The sequence below is a fragment of the Leuresthes tenuis genome, unplaced genomic scaffold (assembly GCF_036924035.1).
Source record: "Leuresthes tenuis unplaced genomic scaffold, fLeuTen1.0.hap1 SCAF_15, whole genome shotgun sequence".
Classification (NCBI taxonomy): Eukaryota; Metazoa; Chordata; class Actinopteri; order Atheriniformes; family Atherinopsidae; genus Leuresthes; species Leuresthes tenuis.
The window spans coordinates 3,405,654-3,418,182 of NW_027325369.1; the positions used below are offsets into that span (position 1 = coordinate 3,405,654).

The window sequence follows — 12,529 nt, forward strand, 5'->3', positions numbered from 1 at the left end:
CAGAAGATGGCAGTAATGCAACAGGAAAACTAACAGCTGCCGGCAAACATCAAAGAAGAAGAGAGTAACCCGACGAAGGAGGAAGCAGGAGGTTGTTGGCTAAGACAGCTTTAAAGTACGCGAACCAGAACGTGGACACAAGTAAACAGTCTTCTCCGCAGTGTTGTAGTTGCTGACACGAAAGTCACTTAAACAAAATCAATTCTGGAAGCCACAACAAAGAAGCAAGTGCACACCATGTCAAGAAAGAAAGAAATCGTTAGAGGTAAGAAATGAGCAAGACAACCTAGTCTCCGAGTTTCATTTACCGAGAATGGTACATCTCTCTCCCTGTTAGCTCCCGCGGTACAGTAGTTATGTTGTCTTTCTTGGAGAGCATCCAAGCTACTCAAATTGTATCCCCCTGACTGTACTCGAAACGTTTTAACAGTGTGTGTTGGTCATGTACATATACAGTATTTGAACTTCTGTTTCTCAACCTGCCAGGTGGCACTCCAATGCCCAGAATTCGAGAAAACTCGAGACTAATGCGCACACACGTGAGTATAAGCCAAACCTTGAACCTCATATTGCAGTTATTGTCAGTGAACAAGTCGCCCTGGTTTTGGATATCCTGTTGGTTTAATGTAAGTCTTTGGGCATATTCAGTGATGCAACATCAATGTTATCCCTGCAGATAACTGCAGAAGCTAATCATGTACTCATTGTACTTAACTTATCTTTTTTTTTTATCTGAAGCAGAAGTTACTGACAAGTTGCTTTCTTTTTTCTCTGCTTCACCTCAGTTGTTAAATCAAAATCTGAAGGTATTGAAATAAAGATATCAAGTAGAGACATAAATGAAACCACATGTTAATAATTATTTTATTGGCAAAATGAAATTGAACAATGCCTTTTAAGTCACCGATCACTTCTACTTTTAAGGAATCGATGGTTGATTATATAAGTGGGCGCAGTTCTGGAGGGTCCTTCCTGGAAATGCTGGCACCTGCTCTTTATGGTAAGGCTTTCTTTCGTTTGTATTTTGTGTACTGATTTAACGTGACGGTGCCGTGTTGATTAAGCACCTTCTTATTCACTTCCCTCTTCAGAACAGTATGTTGCTCGTTGACAAGTAGTGTCACACATGCAAATTGCACCTCAACCCCCATTAGTGTGCAGTATTATGGTCTTACTGCTCATAAGAAGTCTGGGCATGTCAGTCTGGTGAGGTTTATGAAGGCCGAATGCTGTCACCACATGGAATTATTTCTCCATCTAATAAAGATGAGGAGGGGAGGACCCAAAGGATGTTTGTTTAGCTAGGCAAACGTGGAAATGGAAACAGAAAGTTTCCTTATTTTGGCTTATGATACAAGTGCTGTGCTGATGAATCTCAGTTCAGATGGAAGAAAGAAATGTAACATAACAGGGAGAAGTTTTACATTTCAAAGGAAGAAATGTTCCACAGATCATTACAACCAAGAACACAAAGATTTCACCTTTCTTTTTAAAAAAAAAAAAAAAAAAAAAGATTATTTTGATGCATACTGATCTTTCTGGGCCTCCCATACTGCAAATGTTAACCCAGATTACAAGGACAAAGATAAGTGATCCCCTTTTTTGTGTTTGTCTCCCATATCTTGCAGGTTTAAATTTCCTTGAACCTTTGGAGAATGACCTTATATATTCAGACAGTGAAGATGACGACGATCCTTATCCACAGAATGCTGCTAACAGGCCTTTAGAGCCGCACCCTCAGATAAAGCAACTCACTGATGAGGTAAAGCGCTTGGTTTCGCTTGCCTGGAACTGAAACAAAAGACTCTGGAACTGTGACTGACACAGATCGTGTGGAGAATAAGATTAAGAACCTCAGAGACGTTCAGTTTGATTCATATTTCTTATCGTGACTTTTTTATTTTTTTAGGAGGCTGATAAAATTGCTAAAGAATTAATACAACAGGAGGGTCGACGTAAAGAGAAAACTGAGAGGAACAAGCGTAAAAAAATGGTACCTGCCTAACTGTTAGAACTGCTATTCTGAATGTTAATTGTTCTACAGTTGCTCACGACATTTCTTTTTCGTTTCGTTTGTTACAGCGTAAAAAAGAAAAGAAACGACTCGAAAAAGAGAATGCAATTAAAGACAATTTACCTGTAAGTCAAATCGAAATGTGGATTGGAGTCTCATGCATGTGTTACAAGTTGGGAATAAACTCCAGACAGAGAGGCCTTTTCTTTTTAAACCATGATGGTTACTCGTGAAATTTTTTTATTTTCTTCATGTCAGGAGGAGGAGGAGCAAGACAAGTCCGACTCAGAAATCCAGGAACAAACCCTTATAATTGGTAGTAATTCAGAAGGAAATGAAACTTCTGAATCTGGTAAAACGCAAACGGCAACTGATGGAGCTGGATGCGACGAGCACGGGGAAAATGATAAAGAAGATCTTGTCGAGATGAATAATCATGAGGGCAAGCAGGGAAAGGTTTGTGGAGATTCCAACATAAGTATTACTGTTCTTTCATGTCAGTGAAAATCAGCAGCGAGGAAACGTGAACCTTCTGTAAAAGAAATGGGAATACTCTGCCTTTTCCTCCACAGGATTTGGATTTAAAGAATTCGTGTCCGGCTTCTACTGAATTGATGCCCGAGGAGGTGGGTAACCAGAAGCCTGTGAATGATAGAAAAAAGGACAGAAATGAGGCTGAGGTTTGGCAGCTCGAAGAAGAAAAGCCCAAAGTCGCTGAGAAACCTGAGGTTCAAATGAAGAAGGAACAGAAAGCCAGCAAAGAGGTGAGAATCACAGAAAGGTGATGGCTCCTAAAGAGACCCCTGATAATTACATTTGAACTTATTTGTTTTCGAACAACAGTAATCTGGAACAGTAACAGGAACCTGAAAAAAGTCCAGGATTTGAATTCTGACTAGATTAGAAACACAAAAACCTTGTTTTCCCAACATGAGCGATATCGTGGGATTGATCAGCAGTAGTTTGGTGTTTGACAGAACAACATATGTACCGGCATGTCTCTCTAACTAAATAAATACTTATGTTAACAGAAAACAGTGGATGCCACAGCAGAGGAGTTTGCAAAAAGAAGTATAGAGCTTGCCAGTGAGTGACATTTACATTTTAGGCCTCCATTTGGTTGTTTCCATAAAACAAAACATGGTAAAAGTACTTAAACGGGCCGATTCTTGTTTTTCCTCCAGATGCGGGAAATCGTTTGGCTGCCTCTGGACAGTATGAGATGGCGGTGAGATGCTTCACTGATGCCATTAAATACAACCCAAAGGAATTTAAGTAAGAACATAGACCTAAATGAGCTTGAACTTGAACACCCAGCATGGCTTGATGTTGACACACATTTACTGCCTGTTTCAGGCTATTTGGAAATCGGTCTCTCTGTTACGAAAGGCTGCAGCAGTATGAAAACGCTCTCAGGGATGCTGATGTCGCACTCTCCATGAAACCTAACTGGATCAAGGGTTTTTTCCGGAAAGGGAAGGCTCTCTGTGGGCTCAAGGTAGACCACTTCATCTCAGTCAAGTTCACCCGTTTATACCCTGCTGCTCTCTGGTATTGGTATTTTCAGATACTTTGAATGGTTGTAATGATTTTTTATTTTCCTCAGAGGTACTATGAGGCCTCTCTGATCTACAAAAAGGTGTTGAAGCTGGAAAGTATGAGCGCTGAGGCAGCACAGGAGCTGAAACGAGCGCAAACGTTGCACCTCATGGTAAGCGAGAGGCTTATGACCTTATCGTGTATGTGCATCTATCATTTGAGGCTTTTCATTTCTGTCCTGTCAGCTTCAGGAGGTTGTCTGTGTCACTTTGATTTCAGGAAATGGGTTTCTCCTGGGCACAGTGCTCGGAGGCCTTGAAAACTCACGCCACGTTAGAGGAAGCTGTGGAAGCTCTGTTTGACATTGATGGCAGCCCGCCTCCCGGAGGTAAACATCACCAAATGTTTCGCAGCGGTAGAAGGACGAGGTGTCCTGGTATTTGAACAGCTTTACTGCCCCCTTCCTCAGATGCTGCCGCCCGTCAGAACAGAGCCGAACAGCCAGTGGAGCAGGAAGATGAAGATGAGTGGGAGTGGGCCGTCCGGCAAATGAGCCGGCCTCGAACGCAGCAGGTCAGAGAGTCCGATGCTTTGGGCCAAAACAGATCGAATTCTCAGTCACCGACCCCTCACTCTCGGAGCCCTGTGAGACCGTAAGATCACCTTTATTTGAACCTGTTTCAGCAGGATTTTGTTGAAATGAAATGGAAAGTTTTACAGTCTTAAATGATAGTTTGTTTGCATGTTGACAGGCACTTTGGAGGATTTTCCTAACTGTGTATCACCTTTTTGTTGTTATGTTACATGTCATCTGTAGCTGAGTGTAGAGTTGTTGATGTAGAAATGAGGCAGTATGAGATTCAGTTTTAGAGTTTGTATTTGTCCTCTGCCTAACATTTTATTGTGTCTAAGAGTTTATAGTCCAGGCAAAATAACTAATTTTGGAGCCAAAAATAGAACTAATTGTAAAATAAATTTTTTTCAGCTTAGATAATTTCTATGAGGTGTCCAGAACAACATACTAAAAGACCTAAGAAATCCTAGTTGAGGAAATATGTTAAATTCTCATTAATCCGAGATGTGTGCCAATAAGGCCAGACAACAATACACCCCAATGGGGCTATTTTTTTCCTTTACTCCTATCAAAATGAAACTTTATACAATGAAAGTACCCATGAAAAGTAACATTTTTTGCATAAGTTTCTTTGAAAATTGATTTGAATACGTGAATGAGCTATACACTAATCTAAAATGCCCAAAATACACCCAAATAGGCTTAATTTTTTTCCTTTATTCCTGCCACAAGAAAACTTTACATGGTAAAAGTATACATGAAAAAGTAACTGTCGTTAAATGCCACTTTGCCTGGACTATTAAGAAAGATTCGAATATATAATCTCTATTCTTTTGTTTAAAGGGGCCTTTTCCCTGTTTGGGTGGGAACGTTGGCTCCAGCTATGACCTATGCCAAACTCCACGAGCTCTGCAGCAGGTGAGGTATAGCAATCTGGTCTTCTTTTCAACTCACACACTTTGTTTTTCTTTGAGTATCTCATTCAGCACTTTGCCTGATAAGTTTTGCTGTCGACCTTGACAGAACCAGCATGATTACACTGTAATAAAGAGAAGGAATCGGATGTGCAGTATATGAAGATAAGGTAGCATTGATGAAGTTGCAGCTGAATTTGGAGTTCCTGCAATAGTCAAATTAAACTGCCCTCGATTTAAAAAAAAAAAAAATTAAAAAAAAAAGATTTTACTTTTCATCCTGTGCCACATTAAATGCATCTTTTCCCAAACGTTTGGAGTTTTCGTATTAATGCAGTCATTGAATAGTTTTATTCATAATTCAACATTTTTCTTGATTATTTGTCTGTACGGTGTCGGAAAGTAATTGAGAAAAATGTTTGTTTTAGATTTCCACAATTCAATTCAGTTTTATTTATAAAGCGCCAAATTACAACAATTGTCATCTCAAGGCACTTAAGTAATATAGTCCAATTCAAGCCAATTGGAATTCAATTCATTGTAATCATAATCCAATTAATTCATATAGAGCCAATTTAAAAAATAATATCCTAGCTAAGGAAACCAACAGATTGCACCGAAACTTGTCTTCAGTCCAATCTCCCGTCCTGAGCGTGCCTGTGGCAACTGTGGAAAGGAACGACTCCCTTTTAACAGGAAGAAACCTCTGGCAGAACCAGAACCAGGAAGAAACCTCTGGCAGAACCAGACTCAGGAAGGGTGGCCATCCGCCTCGACCAGCTGGGGTTTGAGAAGACAGAAAAGAGGGAAAAGAAGGGGGAAAAACACCATAACACCATTCAAAGGATATCTGTTGGAACAGGGAAACATAGGTTAATAATCACAATAATGTCATATGTACATAAAATCAATTGTGAAATTAAACAGGGAAAAAAGAGAGCAAAGTGAGGAAAGGTGTGACAGATGAGGTCCCCCAGCAGTCTAAGCCTATAGCAGCTTAACTATGGGATGTTTCAGGATTACCTGAGCCATCCCTATAAGCTTTATCGAAAAGAAAAGTTTTAAGCCTAATCTTAAAAGTGGAAAGGGTGTCTGCTTCCCGGACATTTACTGGCAGCTTATTCCACAAGAGAGGGGCCTGATAACTGAAGGCTCTACCTCCCATTCTACTTTTAGAAACTCTGGGAACAACAAGTAAACCTGCAGTTTGGGAGCGAAGTGCTCTGTTAGGAAAATATCTTACAATGAGATCTTTAAGATATGATGGAGCTCGGTCATTAAGAACTTTATATGTGAGAAGAAGAATCTTAAATTCTATTCTGAATTTAACAGGGAGTCAATGAAGAGAAGCTAAAACTGGAGAAACATGATCTCTCCTGTTAGTTCTCATCAGAACTCTGGCTGCAGCATTTTGGATCAGCTGGAGGCTTTTCAGAGAATATGTGGGACAGCCCAATAATAAGGAATTACAGTAGTCCAATCTTGAAGTAACAAATGCATGAACTAGTTTCTCTGCATCACCCTGAGACAGGATGTTCCTGATTTTAGCAATATTACGAAGGTGAAAGAAGGCAGTCCTAGAAACCAGTTTTATATGTGCATCAAATGATACATTCTGGTGAAAAATAACTCCAAGGTTCATCACTGTAGAACTAGAAGCCAAGGAAATACCATCCAGAGTAACTAGACAATTTCTCCCTGGAGCGCTGAGGTCCAAAGGGAACAACTTCAGTTTTGTCTGAATTTAAAAGCAGACAGTTCTGAGTCATCCAGGTCTTTATGTCTTTAAGACAGGCTTGTAGTCTGACCAACCTATTGGTTTCATCTGGTTTCGTAGATAAGTACAGCTGAGTATCATCAGCATAACAATGGAAATTTATGTCCTGCTGTCTAATAATTTTACCTAATGGAAGCATGTACAAAGTAAAAAGAATTGGTCCAAGCACAGAACCCTGAGGAACTCCATGACTTACTCCAATGTGTGAGGAAGATTCTTCATTTACAAGAACAAACTGGAATCTATCAGATAAATATGACTTAAACCAGCCTAATGCAGTGAAGAAAAGGATGATGAAATCAACTCTTTAAATCTGGTTACAGCATTCTCTGACAGACACCTTCTATATGTAGAATTCTTCTCAGAAACCGTATAGTCAAGTCATTTAAATTCAAAAGTTATTAAAAAATGGTCAGACAAGACAGGGTTATGAGGGAACACTGTTAACTGTTCACTCTCAATGCCATAAGTCAGCACAAGGTCAAGGGTATGATTAAGGCAGTGAGTAGGTCTGTGAACACTTTGAGAAAATCCAATAGAGTCTAATATAGAATTAAAGTTAATATTTAGACATCTACATGAATATTAAAGTCCCACTACAATGACTTTATCTGTACTCAGCACTAACTGGGATAAAAACTCTGAGAATTCAGACAGAAACTCTCCACTTATTCAAATTAAGAATGTTGAAAGTTTACTATCAAATTTGACCAAAACCTCCCATCTGAGGAGCTGAAGTCTGCGAATATTTTTGTAGTAGCGCTTTAAAAATACAACTTAAGGGGGATATTTTATGAAAAAATGACTTTTGTGTGCTTAAGCGCATATATTTGTGTATCTGAAGTCACTACCAATTTAAAAACTCTGGCATTTTGTTTTCTGTTGTCAATTTATCCAACTAATGTCACTTTACAAGGTGATACAGACACTTTTCTCTGTATCTTCACATGCATCAACTCCAGATGATGCTGCACCTCGGAAGTGGGATGTTTTAACCCTTTAGCTCTTGCTTATTGTTATGCAAATATATAGTTTACATAAAAAATAGATAAGTTGAATATGCTGGTGTGAGGTCTCAGACTATTTCCTGTGTCTCCTCTCATACCGTAATACCGTGCTTTGAGGGTTATGCACTACAGATTTCAAGGGAAGCAAACCCAGCAGAAGACAGGGCTGGAATGGATTTGGGAGGCTCACTCCAAACGCTACAACAATACGCTCGATTTGAAGTGTAACTTGATGGTGGGTCAAAATAACAGTGAGACATTAGAGCAGCGCCTTTCTCAAAGTATGTTATTGGCATTTAATCGGAACCAAAAGGGAAATTGTGTCAGTTTGTGGGAAAAATGGTATAAAATGTGTCTCCTTCAAGGATGGATAGCTGCCAGTTTTCTCTCAGAGAACTAATTAAATAATCTATCAATCATAGCAAGTCTGTTTTCATTGGCATTCATTTGTTGGGCCCAGATTGAAATGATCCATTAAAAACATGTTGATGGAAGCATCCTTGTTGAGAAATGCTGCAGCTACCGTTTGTTCAGCTCACGCACTCACACTGTCAGCATTTCTCTCCCAGAGCCGGGACCGTGTACAGCATCAAGATGCTGCTGGAGCAGCAGTGTGCGTTTGTCAACTACACCCGGAAGGAAGACTGTGACAGAGCCATTCAGTGCATAAATGTATGTACATATTTACCTTGCTATTTGCATTTGTCTGGGGCCAACAGAGCAGTCCTTCAGTTTTTGGTTCTGATGTAGATTTTTATCTTGTTTTAATTCAGCCTCAGCTGAAGGTTAGAGTCTCAGACTGCAGGATCCCACTGGATATTTGGGAAATTTTGATTTTGGACCAAATGATAAGTCAGTTATTCAGAAAGTAGCAAATCAATTGATATTAAAATGGATGGGTTCCTCTTCAGGGAATGGTGGTGGAGGGAGCGCCACTGACTGTGCGATATCCATATAAAACCCACCCTGGACTCGGTGCGACCAAATCGGCTGCCACTGACCCCTGCCCACGTCCTGGGTAAGAACAGTCCGCTCTTCCACCTTGTAGTGATAGGAACCACTTACTTGACTTAACATTTTCTCCTCTTGTTGAAGCATGTACAAGAAGGAGTGTTTTTTCTGGAGGACGACGGGCTGCACGAGGGACGACTGCACTTTCAGACACGTCCCCGAGCATAAAAACATTGACAAAGACAAGTTCACCAGTCGGCTGGGATATGGAGCGCATGCAGGGAGTCATAGTTAAGGAGATACATGACAAGCATGTAGTTTCACCTCTGAGATTTGACTCGGTCACAGTATCAGTCACAGTTTGGATCTTCATTGTGACGGTTTAGCAGTGAAAAAAACTAAATGTGTTTGAATTTTCCATTTTGTTCAATCTAATACAGACACATACCTGACTACACTACTGTGTTATAGTAATAATTCATGTGCCTTTTCAAGCTGCATTTAACATGTGCCTCAAGCTTTGAACGTTCCTCTGTAATATAATTATTAAACTGTTAATTTTTTGTATTTGATTATTTTAAAATCACTTGAACAGATTTTTTTTTATGATTTTGAGTCACCACAAGGTGGCGGTGTTGTATTCTTCCCTCTATGGTTAGGAGTGCAGAGCTGCTTCCATTTTTAGGGCTACCATTCATGAGAAGTTATTCTGTGGGCATATTTGTTGTGCCATGTTTGATCTCAAACTGTTTTCGTTAATCATGTGTTTGGGGCATTGAATTGATTTCATGATATCAATGGATTGCTCATGCTCTGACCAATAAAATGTACAATGCCCAGTCTGTTGGAGCATCTCTTTAAGTATAGTAATGTTTAAGCAGAAGCCATTAAAGTGGTGTCACTGTCCCTATACGGTCACAGTGGAACATAGAAAATATTGGAATGCGGACTTCTCTTTGATGGCAGAAACGCATCTTAAAAAAGATGGGACGGGGCCATGTTTACCACTGTGTATCATCCCTTCTGCTCACGACACTCTGTAAACGTCTGGGAACTGAGGAGACTAGTTGAGGGATCCATTTCCAAAATGTAATTTTGATCAGACTGAACACAGTTAATTTGAAATGAACTTTTTCCCACAAGATGGCAGCATTTCTGTGTGGTGTTCACATGCGACTTCTTTGCATGGTCGGGCTTTAGCCTGCATTTGTGGATGGAGCACTGAAGTGTTTTCTCAAGATTTCTGGAAGTGTTGCTGAGCCCATGCAGTGATAACAAAACGCCTGTTGCCTGTAATGCAAAGCTGCCTGAAGATGACGGGAATCCAATACTGATTTTCATCTGCCTCTCTTGCTAACACAACACTCCCTTTCTTGTGTCTCCAGATTCTCTGAATCTTTTGAGGATATTATGCACATTATTATGGAACATTATTCTGAAATTGTTCCACAATTGTAGATGCATTATTTTTCAAATTGGTGAAAGTCTGCTTGTCTTTACTTCTGAGAGGCTCTGCGTCTCTCGGATGCTCTTTTTTTTAGGTCGTTTTACTGACCTGTTGCCAAATGGTTTATTAGTTACATGTTCCCTCCAACTGTTTTAGTGTTACTAATGTTTGCAAAGTTTTGTTTCCCCCATCCCAAGTTTTTATGTTGGGGATCTAAGGCCACCCCAAGCTATAAAAGGGTGGTGAAACACCTGGAAAGCAACTGTTGTCTTTTAGATTTCATCTAAAGGAAGATTTTTTGTAAGCCTCTCTTCAGTCTCTCAGGCTGTGTCCCCGAGCCACTAATGTGGGTAAGATTTGTGTAGACTCCTCTTTGCCCAGGCCCTACATGTTTGTCATTTGGCTCAAGCAGTTCACTTTTGTGACCGCTCTTACGCAATGTTTGCGGTGTGAATTACAAAACCATCCCAAAGAGCTGAATAATTACCCAAAAATGAGGCAGGGAAAAGAAAGTGGAGGCGTTAAGCTGTGGAAAATGCTTATTCTCGACCTTCCAAGCAGAACAGCTGTTCTTGCAGGCATTAATTGGCTGATGGTGGCATACCTCACAAAGCCCTTTTGATCTGTGTGAGATCTGAGAGCAAGAAAGGTCTGATACTAATAACATGAACTCTGGTTGAACCCATAGGCAGCACATTGACATGAGTATGATACATTAACAGCTAGCGAAAGGGTATATATTTTATCATATCTGTTGGCATGAGAGACCTCTTCAAGTGAAAGACTGATAAGAGGTTAGGGTTCACAAGCTGGCTGGAATCAGCATCACAGCACTCTAGTTCCGGACAAAGCCCATCCCTCTCTTAACTAAAGCAAACACTGGGAAGATTAAGTGCATCTTGTTTAAAGACTGTTTGGTTTGTAGAGCTTTAGCAGGTTTTTTTCCTCCCTCCTAACAAGAGGGAAGGGGAACGTAGCAACAGAACTGAACCAGCAAACATGACAGGTTGCACACCCACTCTTTTGCTTGTTGATATATGGCTATGCAGCAAAAACCTTCCACACTTCCCTTCAAGAGACGATTTCAGTCGCAGTAATTGAATGCACGGGCTTAAGCACAGGGATACATAATCTAATTATTATTGTAATTATGTGGTCTTTCTGTGCTGGTAAATAAACTATTAATGTGACATGAGGGAGTGGCTGACTCATGCTGTATATCAACGGTCTGACTTGCTTCTCGGGAAGCCAAAATAAATGCTCAACTGCAGCTTTGCGGCCACCCGGATTACATGACTTTCTGCAAACTTCATAACCTTACCAGCAGGCTGCTGCCATTTGCTTTCCCCCTTTAAAGGAATGATAATACAAACAGCAGCATGTGGATTTTGTATTAACACACCAAAGTCTAAATTTCTTTTTAAAATCTATTATTTTCAAATGAATCATTCAGTAAAGTCAGCCAGTTTCGCACTATGAGGGACGTGTTCCCAGATTAAACTCAAATGACCTCACAGGAGCAGTTTCTCACTTTACCACTCTGTCTGTGCATCTTTCACTTGTTTAAATTGGAGCGACTTGGAAAGTGAATGTAGCAACATTTTAATTAAAATTTGATGACAGCGGTTCCCTCTCGCTATCAGTCAAGTGTGTTCACAGCAACACAGCCAAGAGGAGCACGGCTTGTGCCCATTCAATAGTTCACCAGGAGTTTTCAGGAGCAGCAGGATTGGTTTATTGTAGAGGAAGTCTGCCTGGAGCCTGTATCCATCTTTTTCTGCCATAAAGTCTTTTCAAAGTGGTACACAGGCCCTTTCTTCATTACTCACATTGTGAAGTTTGAATTGCAATAAAAATAATCTTTTAAGAACAAAACTCCGAATGACACAAAAATGACTTGTTCCGTAATAGATGCTATACCTGAGATCAACAAGACATTGTGACGATGGTTTCACATCATGAGGTGCACTGTCGTCTCTCTCCAGCTCCTTGTGGATTCCTTTGTTGCTCTGTGAAACGAATACAGCAACTGTCAAAATGAGAAATTGACCTTCCTTTTAATTTAGACAGAGGCCCCTTTGACAAGCTGAAATAGCACAAACCCAATTAGGGAGCTTGATTGCTTGCTTTCATTTTCCTCATTTGCATCACGGTCATATAGGGGAGATAAATTAGCGTCTCGTCTTTTGTTCAAGCTGTCATTCCTGCTTGTGGAGTATTTATTGCTAAGAAATGAGCTGGAGGAAAGTATTTTGTCTTCCCATGACAAACCTTTTGCTGATAATCTGCTGTTAAACAGCTACACA

At 40.2% G+C, this 12,529-nt stretch overlaps 1 protein-coding gene across 2 annotated transcripts; it reads left to right on the forward strand.

The window, feature by feature from the left end:
• The first annotated feature begins 46 nt into the window (after positions 1-46).
• On the forward strand, positions 47-9,618 carry LOC140270268 (uncharacterized). 2 transcript variants are annotated; one of them, XM_072365392.1, is made up of 18 exons: positions 47-265; positions 487-539; positions 925-1,000; positions 1,629-1,762; positions 1,910-1,993; positions 2,083-2,139; positions 2,273-2,470; positions 2,587-2,778; positions 3,046-3,100; positions 3,199-3,289; positions 3,371-3,512; positions 3,621-3,725; positions 3,833-3,941; positions 4,023-4,206; positions 4,971-5,045; positions 8,395-8,497; positions 8,737-8,843; positions 8,921-9,618. In XM_072365392.1, exons 1-18 carry the CDS (start codon positions 238-240, stop codon positions 9,069-9,071), a joined length of 1,944 nt encoding a protein of 647 aa, XP_072221493.1. In that variant the 5' UTR covers positions 47-237; the 3' UTR covers positions 9,072-9,618. The 2 variants fall into 2 exon arrangements, with proteins under 2 accessions (XP_072221493.1, XP_072221494.1); XM_072365393.1 differs by lacking the exons at positions 1,910-1,993; positions 2,083-2,139.
• The last annotated feature ends 2,911 nt before the right edge of the window (positions 9,619-12,529 follow it).